General features: G+C 47.6%; 1 protein-coding gene across 1 annotated transcript in view; it reads right to left on the bottom strand.

The window, feature by feature from the left end:
- The window catches only part of POF1B (POF1B actin binding protein), a 54,090-nt gene that overhangs the window by 13,015 nt on the left and 25,742 nt on the right, over positions 1-15,333 (bottom strand). The window contains exons 2-5 of the mRNA XM_044427174.1: positions 15,053-15,319; positions 2,237-2,317; positions 1,837-1,923; positions 179-373 (exon numbers count right to left, since the gene is read on the bottom strand). Coding sequence (XP_044283109.1) covers positions 179-373; positions 1,837-1,923; positions 2,237-2,317; positions 15,053-15,319 — 630 coding nt within the window. The remainder of the gene's footprint in view (positions 1-178; positions 374-1,836; positions 1,924-2,236; positions 2,318-15,052; positions 15,320-15,333) is intronic.

The following is a 15,333-nucleotide window of genomic DNA, read 5'->3' as shown; positions in this document are numbered from 1 at the left end:
CTCACAAATCGGGGAGGGGAGGGTTTGCTGCACCTGAGCATCAGTACTGCAAATCTTCCTTAGCGGTGTGGCAGCTTCAGGTGTGCCCAGGTCATTCCCTGGGTCTTGAGGACAAACCTTTGCAGGGGGTGGGGGGAACCTTTAAAATAACATATATGAAAGAGGAGTGAATTCTTACTGGTTCATAGGTCTGTATGGTGACTTTCTTCACGTTTCCTTTTCCGAAATCGTTAACACAGATTGGGGAGATGTCACAGCAACTGCTTGCCTGGGTCTGCTGGCACTGGTGCACCACCTGAACAGGCTCCGCTGGCGGGCAGACTTGGCATGAGTCAGCTTGCGTGTGCTGGAGGGCATATTGATACTGCTTCTCCTAAAGGTCAGAGAATCTGGTCAGAGCCAGGTGCACAGCACGATCGGGGTCTGGAGCAGCTCCCCAGTGAGGAACGGCTGCAACAACCGGGACTGTCCAGCTCAGGGGAAAGGTGAGGAAGGGGAGAGGCCGTGGAGGTGTCTGAAACAATGCCATGGTGTGGAGAAAGCGGAGAGGGAGACCTTCTCCTCCCTCTTCAACGACACTCGAACCTGGGGCCATCCCATGAAGCTGATGGGTGGGAGGCTAGGACAGATAAAAGCAAATACTTCTCCACACAGCATATAGTTAAACTATGGAATTGTTGCCGTGGAAAGCGGTGATGGCCACCAACTTGGGTGGCTTTCAAAGGCCAGGTTTCTAAGGTAGGGGATTATCGGTGGCCATTCGCCTTGCTTGCTGAGTGCTGCCTCCTTTAACAGAGGTGGCTTATCTGCACACACCAACTGCTGAGGAGCCTGGTCTTGCACCCATCCTGCTGGAGGAATCCTGTGGACAGCCAATTTGCCGCCATGGATATGGAAAGCTGGACTGGATGGACCTTTGTTTTGATCCAGGACGGCTTTTCTTCTGTTCTTTATCATTTCCAGTTCATCCGCTGTACTACAGAACTGAACAGTGCTAATACCCTAAAAGAGTTTGCGCAACTCTGATAGTCCAAATCCTCTGGAGAACATAACTCCCATCAGTCCCAGTCAGCATGGCCACCCGACAGATGCTCATACCAAAATGTTCTACCCTTCATAGGAGGGAGCATCCACACCACTGGTGTAGCTTGTCAAACCCCGCCCCAGATTTTCACTTTCAAACAAAAGAGGCATTTTTTTCTGCCTCTCTTTCAGGGAGGGGAAGAATTTCAAATAACTTTCCCCTTGGAGAGGGTTTCCAAATCTTTTCAAGTTTACGAGATAGTTGAAAGATCTCTCTCCTTCTCTCCCCGTCTCTCTCTTTAAACCACTCCATGTGAGCCTCTTTCACAGTTAGCACTATTTCCTCCTCTCCAAGTGGTAAATTCATAAACCGAGTTTAAAATACCTCTCCAGTCTGTTGCACACTAAAGGAACTACCCTCCCCCCACAAAAAATAGTCTGGAATGTCATCCTCCTCCAGAAGTGAAGAATGTAACACAATGCTACCTATTCAACCTGTTCAAAAGAAGGCTTTAATTCATTGGTCGCACAGCCAGCATTCCCTGCAAGAGAGAGCATCTGTGCTCTTGTGTAAGTCTGTTCCCCATTCTGCAGCTCAGCTGAAACAGGTGTTTCTTTGGGTTTGGAAGCACAAATGCCCTTGTGAGGGGTGGTGGGGAATCTTGAAAGATTCGTACCACCAAAACATGTCTCTGTTATTAACCGTTCTGGAACACTCAGGCAAATCCAAAATGTGAGAGCCCTTCTTTGTAAAGAGCTAAACCATTCTCTGCTTAAAAAGAAAAGCAGAAAGGGGAAGAAAAGCCCTCTTACCTGATCAGGATTAAGCAGTTCATATTTCCTTATTGTCTTCTCATAGATCACATTATTTCCTCCTCTCAGAAGTGGAGACAGTGGCTCCTGCAAGTATAAAAAGAACTGTTTGGCACTGTGCATGGGGAGCCACTCACTAGCAAAGGAATTGGCCAGTTTGAGCTCCAGAAGAGGGCACTGGCTGCATTTACACAAGACGGCCAGAGAGGACGCTGGTGTACTCCTTGCTGCAATGCACCATCTGTTAGTTCCGACGGATCTCCTCCAGGTAGGAAGGCTTGTTGGGTGTGTTGCCAAACGTAGTATCCTAACTCATCACTCCTTTTCCTCATGGGGTAACCCTCATCCTCACCCTGTATTATATCACAAGGTAGTTACAACAGCTACTAAGTGTTCCTACCTGTTCAGGATTCTCTAATATAATCCTCCGGACACTGCCCTGAGAATAAGGAGCCAGTTTCAAGGACGGAGATACAACTTCCTGTAAATGAAAGGACAAATGAGTCACACTTTTGGGGCAGCAATAAAATGGCGTAACTTCAAGGCGGCCAGATAACTGGAGCGACATGCATTATCCTTGAAACCAAGCCCCATAAATTTAATTAATGTCACTTTTTAGAAAAAGGGTCAGAAAATTTGGGCTTAACTATATTTTTAAAAGAAATTTGGAGTACTTGAACTAGGGATACCTAAGAAACCTGCAATGAATTCAAATGAATTTGATTTTCTATGGCTCCAAACTGCAAATTCTGCAGTGGATTGGGGATCCATGGACGTGCAGACTGGCTTTCTGCTTCCAGAGGAGAGTTGCATTAATGCGTATTAGAGAAACCCCAGACTTTACACATGCAAGTGCAAACTGGTGTTAACAAGCATAAAAAGAACTAGATTGTGGTTTAAAAAACCCAGTTCCATCAATGAGCAGATTATGCAATGAAACATGCTTGACTATCGATGAAACCAGACAGAATTAACAAAATCTGTACACCTCTGCCTGGAACCAACACTGGGCTGATTCACATGTTACATCAAGCCATGATCTGGCAATACTGGCATGAACCAACTTCTCCCTCCTTCCTTCACACAAGCTGCTGCGAGTCGTTACTTCCATGACTTCCATTTGTCAACCTCACCAGATTCAAATATGGTATATTTTGTCAATTAACTCCCCACCCCCAGATTTATTGGAATTACTTAGACACACGCCAGAGATTCAGACAATTAGTTTCCTCCCAAATGCATAAACTTTGGCAGTAGCCATGCAAACAGGGGTAAACAGAAATCAGGTTGTTGGAAGGGATCCACATACAACAGACTATCCAATGCTTGCTGGAGAAACAAAATCTTCACATGGTGATAGAAGAAGCCATTTCTGTATCTGTTATTTGTCCTTCCATGCCAACACCACTCCAAAACAGTCATCACAAAAGCAACTCATATATTCTAATAGTTGATTAAAGGCTGTTTAAAACTGCTTCCAGCCCATACTGGGGAAGCACCACAGCAGCAACCAAATAGCCCTTAAAAAGAAGCATTGTGGTCAATAGTACTTAGTTACCAAAGGCAACCAAAAATGGAGCACAAGATTGTAGGTTAGGCATCTCCAACCTGCTGGCCTCCAAATCCCATTGACCCCAGCCAGCATGGCCAACGATCAGGAATTCTGGGAGCAGCAATTAAAAACATGTGGACGGCACCAGGTTGGGGAAGACGGCTGCCAACTATCCAGAGTTCCAAAACGCATCCCGGAAAACCTTCTTCCATTTAGCAGGTAGGGAAAAATTGCAGTGGAATTGCAATTCTAGAGTTCAGCTCACTATATGAACTAAGCTACTCTATAACCTCCATGTTTTCGAGTGTTGCATAGGAGAGAAGCCAAATCCCTGCACAACAGGACACCCGGGAGTTTGAATCATCTGGCTGAAAGGTCTCAGGCACCAGTTGATGTGAAGAAACCTGGGGTGCCATTAGTTTTTACTAGTTGCTGCTGCTTCTATTATTACGACTACTACTCTTTTCGCTTAAAGACTGCCTAATAGTCTTGACTCTCTGAATGGTTAACTACAGTTTCTAAACTGTATAAACTCCCAAACTGCTCTTTATAAAAAACAACAGACCACCACTTTTAAGCCAGATACACTTTAGTGAAACTTAGAAATGCTTACAGGGAGATCGTTTGCCCAAAACCAAACATGTTTTTGTTTTGGCTCTCTTGTTTTGACTGTTACGTATCTATTTTGATGAAATGCGGTCCTTTATTCTACAACAACCGCAGACAGCAGCTTGGTGGTAAATCACTTGCTTTGCACATGGGGGATTCCCATTCCAGCCCTTCACATCTGCGAGGAGATGGGAAAAAGCTCTCTCTAACTGCAGCCTTGGAAAACAGCCACCCACCAATCAAAGCAGATAATACCAAAAATATTCCAATCTGACCTAAGGCAGATTACTAAGCACCCAACTGGTCGCACTTCCTTGGGAGCAACTCTCTGCCCAGCAGGACAAAGGGGTGCTCTCCAAATGCGTTTGACTACAACTCCCATCAGCCCAAGCCAGCAAGGACAATGGACCAGACTAAAGATGGTCAACTAAAAGAACTGCTCTGCTTCACTCCTCCTCACACTGAACTTCAGGAGAGAACACAAATTGGCCTGCATAAAGTCTGCCCAGGGGCCAGGCTGTTGGCTGCAGCCCAAGACTGGGATGGTTCGGCACCATCAAGCCCCTCAGCCCACCAGCAGCAGAAACCCCACAAGGAGCCCCCCAAAACTGGCTCTGCTCCCACTTCCTGTTTGCCCAAACACTCCTTTCCTTGGATGCCGGGATAGTCACCAGCACCTGCCCAGTCAGCAACACCGGGTAACCACAGTGGCGATGCAGTGCTGAGCTCTTGCCAAGAGAGGAGCCGCACTGGAGGCATCTTGCTCCAAATTCCACCCTGCCAAAGATCTGCATCTGCCACCCGCAGGCAGTTTCCACCTCTGCCAAACCATGGCACACCTAACACTGGCCCTGTGCTCCTCTCAAAAGCCGAAGCAGCCAAGCCACAGCTTAGGCTGGGCTCCAGTCACACAGCACGTGATTTGCCTCATCAGCCCTGCAATGAGCATCTTCTGGTGCTATCCGGGCACAGCAAGCCACGTGGAGGGGCCGGCTTCAAAGTCGAGCCAGTGGGTCAGTTTCAAACCCATCCCCTGCCAAGTATGTCGCAGGTCGGGACAACCCAGGAAACCCTGGCCTTGAGCACAGCTGGGCCAATTCCACAGCGTGTGGCTGTCGTGACACAGAGGTAGTGAGGCATTGCCACAACCCCTTTCCTTGTGATCATGCAAACCCAGTCCCTGCACAGCATGAACTATGGCTTAGCTCCCCTAAACTCTGTAATAAGTGTGTTACCCTCAATCAGATTGGGGCAACAACGAACTGGAAGGGAGAGAATAAAGCCTTCCTTGCTCCTGTACCTGGGGCCTAAAGCAAGAGGAGAATTGTATCAAGGGAGGGAGGTATTTGTCCCCAGTCTGGAGTCCCAACACAGGTATGGCAAGGGGGACATTTCAGGAAGCAATCGGTGGCCGTGCAAAGGTCCTGATTCACAACAGAGTCAGTTCTGGAGCAGACAAAACAAAGAAAGGAAGGCCCAGCCATATGCAGGCAGTTAAGGTTACACATAAGCTGCCCCTCAGTGGAAGACGGTTGAGGGGTCTTCAGTCTGCGACTCGTCCTTAGATCATCCCACTGCCCAAATGGTGCCTATTGTCAGGTTCAACTTAGATGGTATGATACAAAGGTGAAACCCCACCCTCCCCTCCATTTTTTAGTTTCATTAATATTCTCAAAACAAATCCTTTCCAGACGATGCTCATAAACTTGCCTAAACAGCGCCCTTGGCCTCAAGGGGCCGGGAAAGGCATAACTCGTGCTTCTAAGCTCCTCAGCTTAGGTGGAGTAAGCTTCAAAAATGATTGAGCCTGCATACCGCTATCAGTTCCCAAGAAGAAAAGAAATGTTTAATCAAAGCTTAATCTTCAGAGACTTGTAAGGGCTGGCTTTCTAAATCCCGCAGAGAACAAGATACTTAGAAGCCCTGTAAGATGCTTGTTAAACAGGATGTTTGGTGGTTTTCAAGAGCAGACGGACTTTGATTTTGCCTAACAAGAATTCATCTGCTACAACCTACTTCACAAGAAGGGAGTCCCCTGATAAATCCTTAATGATTTGCCAATTTTTGCCACCCATTTCTTCTTGGAAAATCTCAAGCCTCCATCTTCCTTTTCAGATGTGGCAGGACCAGACACTTAACAAGAACTATATCACAAACCCTCCACCCAATCAGGTTGGGGGAAAAGTATCAAGGAAAAGCTCTTTGTGTAGAGCTTGGACCTAAGCTGAAATTAGATACAGAGGAACTTGTTTAAAAGGTTCAAGAAGAAAATGGATAAATGAAACTACTTTGTCTCATATCTCTGCACCTAAAAGATTTACTAGTATCTTCTCTGGCTTTTGGGAACCATGTTCTAAGTCCGGGGTGTTGAACCTCTTTCAGTCCAGAGGCCTCATGGAATTTCAAAGGAACTCTGAGGGATCAAAGTGAGAAGGGCCAAAATAATGGAGAAATATTGGCACAGTTTATCTGAAAACTCTTCCTGTCAATAACTAATCTTTAGAGGAGATTAGTGTGCAAAAGCTGGGAAACCAACAGGCAGGAAAAAGGGGTATACATCACCTGGCGAATCTTGCAGATTCATATTCGGCCCCCTTTTTTGAAAACTCTCCTTCTGAGGCTCAGCTGAAAAAGAGTTTTCCTTCAGCAGTCCCCTCCCTGCAAGGTTCCAAACAACCAAGCATACTTTGCAGAAACTCAAGAAAGAGTTAATCCAGAGAAACCCACAAAAATAGCAGTGTCAGGTAACTTTTGGAGGTGCTGAAATAGCTGTTTTGAGAAAACCGTCAAAGAAAGCATCTCTTCTGCAGCAGTAGCACATCACAACACACACCGAAGACGCCGTGTTAAAAGGGAGGCTGGTGGGATTGTTAACGGCAGATGTGAAAGTGGTTGCTGACCTGGCAGATGGAACTTAAGGCCACCCCGCAAAAGCAGGAAATCTTAAGCATCCGAGCCATAAGCCCTCCCCCCCACGGCATCCACGCCACGAGACCACAAGTCCACGTTGCTTTTGGAATGCCCCACAAATTCTAACCTCCAGATGCGAGCATGTGTAGCATTAAGAAAAGGACAAACTACCTACTGGCAAGTTTTCAGATGTGTTTTTTGGACAAATTGATCCAGCCCTTTGTTGTCCTCCTTTTTTCTTTATGGTCACTTCCTCACTGCTCATCTTTAGTAGCTGCCTTGAGGATGCTGCCAAAGGCAAGATATAAGCACTTGGGGGTACACCCCTATGGATTTCGGATGTGGTCTGCAGGTGAGCCCATAGAATTATCCAGAGTAAGACCAAGGCAGACACTGTACCTGTAGGACAGGTAATGCAGGTATGATAGGTATGCATAATGGAAGCCACATCTGCCATTTGGCTGTATCCAACTGGGTGCCCACCAGATGCTTTAGACTCCAGCTCCCATCAGCCTTTGGCTGGCTGGTGCATGCTGATGAGCGGTGTAGTCCAAAACATTTGAGGGCACAAGGAAGGATGTTGAGACTAGAACAGAAAGACTGGTGTGGGCCTGGCAGTTGAGTCAGCCATCTTGCTCTCGCTCTCTGTTCTGCAGTGCTTTTGTCCCTCTTCAGAAGCAGTAAGAGAAGCTTCACCTGCTGATTTCTCCCAGCCACGCAAACATTAAGGGCTCCTCTACATGAAGCTTTTAACCTACTCCTGTATTGAGGTTTCTCTGCCTCCTGATTTTCTGCAGAATTAAGACAAGCTCCTGCCCCAGGGAATGTCTTCTTGGCCCTTCTATTCTATATGTTCCATTGCACAACTACAAGGAAGCGCTGCAGAACAGCAAAATTGCAAAAATACACCGGCTGTTCATTCCTCCATGTCTAGATAACATTACGTTTTCCTTGCTGTAAAAAAGCTGCAGAGAGACTTCCTGAAGCATTACAAAACAGTGTAGTGAACCTGCAAACTACATACCATGAGCAAGGACCACAAGCACACAATGCTGGTCTTGTGCAGCAGTGCCCGAAGACACAAGAAATACAAAAAATAAATAGAGATCTGTCAAACATTGCTTTTAAGTGTTACAGCCACCAGCATTCAGCTGGGACGACGATTGGTGAGGTCACACTTTCCAGTTTTCCAACAGCCTTCCACCCACCATCTTGCCTTTTCTGCTGCTGCTATTCTTGTTTTTGTTATTATTAATATTATTAATTACATTTCTATACTGCCTGCAGCTGAAGCTCTCTGGGTAGTTTACACCATCAAGTCACCCATCCAGATCACAACCAGGCCTGAACCTGCTTAGCTTCCAAGATTAGGCAGGATCAGGAATTTCAGGCTATAAATCCTGAATGCAGTTTTAATCACTACAATTCATGTTTCCAGTAAGATCTCACTTTAAGTAAGAAACATCAACATGATCATGCCTTTTTCCTTTAAAGGCACTCAAGGCAGCTCACATAAGTCTCTTCCTGCTCTCAATCTCATCCCCACAACAACAACCCTGTGAGGTAGGTTGGGCTGAGAGTCTGTGACTGGCCCAAAGTCACCCAGCTGGCTCCATGGCTGACTGGGGACTTGAACCCAGGTTGCCCGAGGCCTAGGCCCATGCTCTTCACCACCACACCACACTGGCTCTCATTCAACAGGAACCGCTCGCAAATAGCTCCGTGCCATGGAACACCGTTCTGCCAGGCTTCACAAAAGCTGCCTTACTCCAGGTCAGATTTCTCCGCAACCCCACGTTGTGGCTGGCAGCGAATCCCGAGAGCTTCGCAGAGGCATCTTTCCCACGGTCTGCTACCTGGCATTCCCAGTGGAGACACAAGCAAACACCCAGCCCCTTTTGCACACACAGCCACAGTCCCCCCCCCTCCCCTCTGGATATTCGCAGTCCCGAGCAGGTTCTGCCCCATCCCGACACACCCTTGTGTTCTGCATGCAGCCCAGACCCTGCTTGACGTCTACACGATCGTTCCTGGGCAGCAACCCTTGTCCCAGAGGCCGTTCCACACACCACGACACTGCCACGCAAATCCTCTACATCCGGTACCAGCTGCCCGAGAGGCTCTGGTATTGCAAAGGAGCACTTACTGCATTTGTCTGCATCTTACGAACATGCATGGAAGAAAGGGATAGAACAGCCCTTTAAAGGGCAGTCCTGCAATACTTCGCTTGCCGAATGCAGCAGGCCAGGCCCTTGACCAGAGATCTATGGGACTATACGGAACATCACCTAAGCAACCTGATGCACATTGGGAAATCAAACCTACCTTTTTCACACGGCCTTTAGCTAATCCCAGCCTTCCTCAGCCTGGTTCCCTGCAGATGTTTTAGACTACAGTTCCCTGCATGGCAGAGCAATGGTTGGGGACAATTGGCATCTCTATTCTACTCATCCAGAGGGCATCAGATCAGGAAAGATGGGGATATCCTAATAGCTGGTAAAGTGCCCGAAGCGTGAGCAGTACAGAAATCATGCTGTATAATTTAAAAAGTAAGTACTCCCCTTAAACCTCATTCCAAACAGTAATCAAGCACCACAGGCTTATCACGTCACTTGTCTACCTTTTCCTCTCCTTACATTCCTTCCCCCAGCAGTTTCCAGCAGATCTATATTTGATCGTAAGCTCCTAGAGAGCAGGGACTTGTCTTGCTGCGTGTGCAATGCTGTGGATGCAGAGGGCTGTGTGTTCGGTAAAAAGTTACGTTCTTAATGTACATACATATATACAATCATAAAATAAGCTCTTCTAAACTTAGCTACAGAGTCTTTCAGTACTTTGAAACTGACCAATTTATTGCAGCATGATTATCTGTGGATTAGATGCCATCATCTTGAGTCTGGTAAATGTGGGCAGTTCCAAGAACTGACTTTCTACCTGCAAACCATTGGTGGCTCTTGGCTGGCACTTCGTAACTGGAAGGCCTTCCAGCGCTAGAACGCTGCAAGGATGGCTGTTGTTACAGAGATCTGGCAGTGCCACCCTGTATACATTTGCTCAGGACTAAGTCCTATTGAGTTCAATGAAATGTATTCCCAGATAAATGGGCACGTGATAGAGAGGTAAACTGAGTCTTGGCAGTCAGAAGGGTATGCAGAGCAAGTTCTTGTGAACAGTGTTATCTCAGTGTGGGAGGATCACTGATACACTACATCACGGTAGTCAGTGTTTACCGTGGAAGTGGCCAGCTCTTTTGGCAAGTGTGCCGCAGGTAAAGTCCAAAGGACAGAGTGTTTGCATGAATGGGGTTCTGAGTCACAGGGATCCACTGCACTGATTTTGCGGTGCTCTGAAGGTGGCCCTCTTCTCTGTGTGCCTGTGTGCTTTGTTTATTTATAGGAGAAGAATAAGGAAATGGCTACAGGTCACCCTCCCTATATACAAAATTGAATTGTTTGCCCTCTACGTTTGAGTCAATGTTTTGAACTTACTGCCTAGTTAATCTGGTTGCTAATCTGGCAAGGGGCAGCCCTAAATGTGCTTCCTTAAAACTGTGTTTTTTGTATGTGCTCCAAAATGTCTCTCTGTGACAGCTCCACTCAGTTCTTTAAGTTCAAGGCTGTGGCTTCCTTTATGGGTCCAGTCATCTCATATTTGGCCTTCCTTTTCATCTTCTCCCTTTGACTTTCCCTTGCATTATCCTCTTCTCCAACAAGTCTTGCCTTCTCATGATGTACCCCAACTATGACATCCTCCATTTTCTCATTTTAGCTTCCAGGATCGTTTTAGGCTTGATTTGATCCTTGCTGAAAACTAGGATCCGCATTTTTGTCTCTCTGTCAGTCCAGGGCATTTCTACACTGAGCAGTTTTCACACACACACACACACACACACACACACACACACACACACACACACACAGAGTGGTCAGGAATACACTAATAGAGGCAATCTTGAACTTGATCTCCAGTGAGCTGTCTTACATGTGCTGATCTTTTCCAGGTCTTTCGTGACTGCCTTTCCAAGCCTCACTCTTTGAAGTTTTGGCTGCAGTCCCCATTTAAACTGCTGACTGAGCAAACCCTTTCACAATTTCAATTTCTTCACTGTTGACATTGAAGTCCTGTACTTCTTCCGCTGTCATGCTTTTGCCTTCTTAATATTCAGCGGCAGTCCTTCCTTATGCACTTGCTTCTTTCACTTTTATCGGGCGTTGTTTCAATTAGTAGCTACTAGTAATATGGTATTACCTGCATATCTTAAATTGTTGATGGATTTTGGAGCAATTTTCTCTTCTCATCCTTCTGATTCTAATCTGACTTTCCATATGATATATTCTGTGTACAGACTAAATAGCCAGGGAGATAAAATATGCCCTTGTCTGACACCTATGCCTATAGGAATCCATCCCTCCATATTCCATGTTTCCTCCATATTCTTTCCTGCCAGTAGCTTCTTGTCCATGATACAATCAAGTCAAGTCAATCAAGTGCTGAGACACCCCCATTCCTTTCAGGACCATCCACAGCTTCTCCTGAACCTCACAAAGGCTTTGCTGTGGTCTATAAAGCAATAATTCTTTTCGTTCCTCCATGAATTGCTGAAAACTTTCATTTGGGAAAGTCCTACAACTCCCATCATCCCCCAGCCAGCAGGCTGCAGAATGTTGGGAAGTTCTGAATGGTCAACCATGTGCAGATTGTGTCTTCAGGGGCACCATCCGTTGGGAAGGCGTCCTAAGCAAAATCCTGGTGAAATTAATGGGAGCTGCCCGACCGTGAGAGAATGGGGGCGACACAAGAGCCCCCTGTTTAGCAGCTGGTGGGTTAATTTTCCACGTTGCTTAAAGGTCCTTAGAGGAACCCTGGTCTTTGGATGCATTCCTTCACGTCAACATGAAATCAGCCTGCTGCATTCTGACAGCCCTGCTTCTCATTGTGCTGGAACAGGCCCTGGACTTTCGCTCCCAAAGCTCTGCCCTAAAAGCTGAGTTTTATATATGCACCTTATGGGGCCAGCCCACCTAGTTGGATTCTGCCATTCTTTTATTATGCTGCAGCTACATCAGGAAAGCTACGTAAGAGCTGAGCTGCACTTTCCGGCCTTGCTGGACTCTTGCCCAGGGAATTACTTTTCCCCATGCAGACAGTGAGCAAACCTGTTTGCCAGGATCTGTGTGGATCCAAGCTGTGTCTAACACAAAGCTGAACTGTGCCCTTGCTCGTCTCCTCAGAGCTTTGCAATGGCAAAAAGTTGTGACCAGCAACAGTATCTCTTTCGAATCAGTTTACCAGCCAACAGAAAACAATAGAAAACAACCCAGTTAAAGGCAGATTGTATCTTTTCCTCTTAACACTATGCTGTTACAAGCAGGTTCCTCTTTACTCCTCCCTAGTCAGACCTCATCTGGAATGCTGAGTCCAGTTCTGGGCACCAAAAGATGCAGGTAAATTAGAAAGGGCTCAGGGAAGGGCAAAAAAATGATCCAGAGTTTGGAAACACTGCCCTATGACAGCCTTTTGAAGAGAAGACTGAGGGGGGACATGATATCACTCTCTAAGTACTTGAAAGGCTGTCAGAAAGAGGAAGGTCAAGATCTCTTCTTGCTGATGCCAGAGTGCAGGACACAGATTAATCAATGAAAGCTGTGACAACCCAGATTCAGGCTGGACATCAGAAAAAGCTTCCTCACTGCAGAGCAATACGGCAGTGGAACCAGCTGCCTAGAGGTGTGATAGGCTCTCCCACACTGGAGACATTCAAAAGAAACTGGGCAGCCATCCAAATGGGATGGTGTAATGTGGTGTCCTGCAACAGCAGGGTGTTGGACCCGATGGCCTTCATGGCAGCTTCCAACTCTACTTTTCTATGATTCAGTTAAGAGATTCCCAAATTCATTTTGGCTGCAATCCAATACCAAGTCCCAATGAATTCTACAAAGCTTACTTTTGTATCTTTAATGCTCTAAACCCCACAGGTTTTGATACATACCGTGACCTCACACCACCTTCCACATATATAAACATATGCCCAAAGGAACAAATTCCTTCGTAGAAGTGATCTATAATAAAGCAATAAACTCCCTGAAACAGCCAAATAGTTCCATGTTTCAGGCATTGGAGGCTTATTTGAGCTTCTCCTGTCCTAAACCTTTTGTATGTGCACACAAATATTGTTCACACAAAGCAGAACAGTTTCAGCATTGAATGCACATTTTAAACACTATGCACACTAAATTAAACTTCCATACATGGAAAAACTAAAATATACTGGTGCCTCACATGATAATTTGGGGCAGAAGGCCAGCAAGACTGTTTTAACACAGTTTGCTATCAATAGATCATTCTTAAATTTAAGGTGGATTCTTTTATTGACTATATAGTAAACCCCACCTTTTTTTCTTTTCAAAGAACTAAAGGTGGCTTACAAAATGCTTCTCCTCTCAATCTTATCTCCACAAGAACAATGCCATAAGGTAGTCTGGGCTGAGAGTCTGTGACTGGCCCAAAGTCCCCCAATGAGTTTCATGGGGACTAGAACCCTGATCTCCCAGGTCCCAGTCCCACACTCTTAACCACTACACCTCGCTGGCTCTTGATGACTTTATCAATTTGTTATATTAATAATTGTGTTCTGCCTTGGGGAAAAGGGAGTCTTGAACAGCAGCTTGAAAAAGCACTAAAAAAGGCCAAACCATTAAAAAAAATTTACCGAAACCATCTTTTATTCCAGAATGCTGCAGCCTGATAAGACAAAACCCTTGATCTCCAAACACTTCACTTCAGAACATTACAGTTCCTCCTTGAAAAAACTAGCAACTTCAGCTGAATGCAGAAAAAAATGTAAGGAACCAGTGTGCCTTACTGGCTAGAAAGTTAGACTGGGATTCTGGAGCTCTGACTTCTAGTTTCCTTTTGGCCACCCTCTGGCTGAGTCCGGGCCAGTCTCCAACGCTCCATCAAACCTACCTCACCAGGTTGAGGTTGAGACAGAGTGGTGAAAGAAGATCATGCAGATCAGCATAGGTTGTTTGTAGGGATACAAATATAATTAAGGACCTTTTTATCTACTTGCATTTGCATGCTTTCAAACTGCAAGGTTGGCAGGAGCTGGGACGGAGCAACAGGAACCCACCCCGTTGTGCAGATTCGAACCGGCAACCTTTCAACCAACCAGCCCAGCAGCACAGCGGTTTAAACCACTGCGCCACCTGCAGTCCCTTAATTAATAAGGACAAGAAATGTTAAATAATGCCTCCCATGTGCTGGATCTAGTCTAAGAAATTATTCTCAAAAGTAACAGCAGCGCCTTTCATGGTGATTTTGCTGGGGAAGAACCTGGCACCTGGGGATGACCAATGGTTATAAAATGCCTTTATTCTGTTCCACCTCCAATAGCAACCAGCGAGAAAAATCGTGCGCTTGTAGAAGGGAGGCAAGACCATCACGGAGGGAAAGGAGCAGAGGGACTCAGAATGAAACCTGCTAGATCCACCGTGGCCCCTGCCTATTAGTGCCCAAGCATCCCCGGCAGCCTTCTGGAGGGATCCAAAAAGGTAAAAGTGAGCTGCCTTGGGGTCCTTTACAATTCCTTTACATGCTTTTGAGGTGCAACCAGGAAGCAGTCCAGGAAGCCTGGACGGGACAGGGCGTTTAAAAGCACGGGTGGGCAACTTGTGGCCCTCTTGGCCTACAACTCCCAGCATCCCTCAGCACTGACCAAGGCTAGAGGGAAGCCGCTGCCCACACCTGTTTAAAGACAGCATTGCAAGGCCAGAACCAGGTGGATGGGAAAGGGGGGGGGGGAAGGGGCCCTCCAGCCAGGGCACGCATTCCTGCTTGCACGGAGCGCCGCGTAGCCCTAGCATAACGTGTGAAAGGGAACCTTGGGAACCGGCGTGCGTGCGTGCCTGTCGCCGAAGCAGCTACCGTCCGTCCCGGTCACACGCCCAGCAAAGCAAACAGCGGCTCGACGGAAGAGGCGAAGGGACGCTGCGACGGTCCCGGCTCTCGGGGGGAGGGGGAGCGCGCGATCGGCGCGGTGCGCACAGCGTGTGAACCAGAAGCCCCCGAGCAGGCGCGGCGGTGGGGCAGGAAGCGGGGCCGGCCCCGAGCACGGCCGGGCGCGCCCCTCGAGAGCCCGCTTACCTGCGGCGGCGGGTCGCAGCTCCACACGACGTGCTGGCCGCCCGGGGCGGCCTCGAAGGGCGAGGGCGCGCGGGGCGAGCGGCCGCCGGGGGGGTCCAGCAGCTGCACGCGCCGGCCCCCGGGCCCGCTGTAGGTGCGCACGCGCTCGTACACCACGCTGCCGCCGCGCGCGTCCTGGCACGGCAAGGGCCCGGGCAGCGGCACCTGGAGCGGCCCCTGCGGCGGCGCGGGGCAGGCCTGGCCCTGCAGCGGCACTTGCAGCGGCCCCTGCAGCGGCGCGG

This window comes from Varanus komodoensis, unplaced genomic scaffold (genome assembly GCF_004798865.1).
Source record: "Varanus komodoensis strain SLA01 unplaced genomic scaffold, ASM479886v1 scaffold18_3, whole genome shotgun sequence".
Lineage (NCBI taxonomy): Eukaryota > Metazoa > Chordata > Lepidosauria > Squamata > Varanidae > Varanus > Varanus komodoensis.
This window is presented reverse-complemented; position numbering and strand designations above follow the sequence as displayed.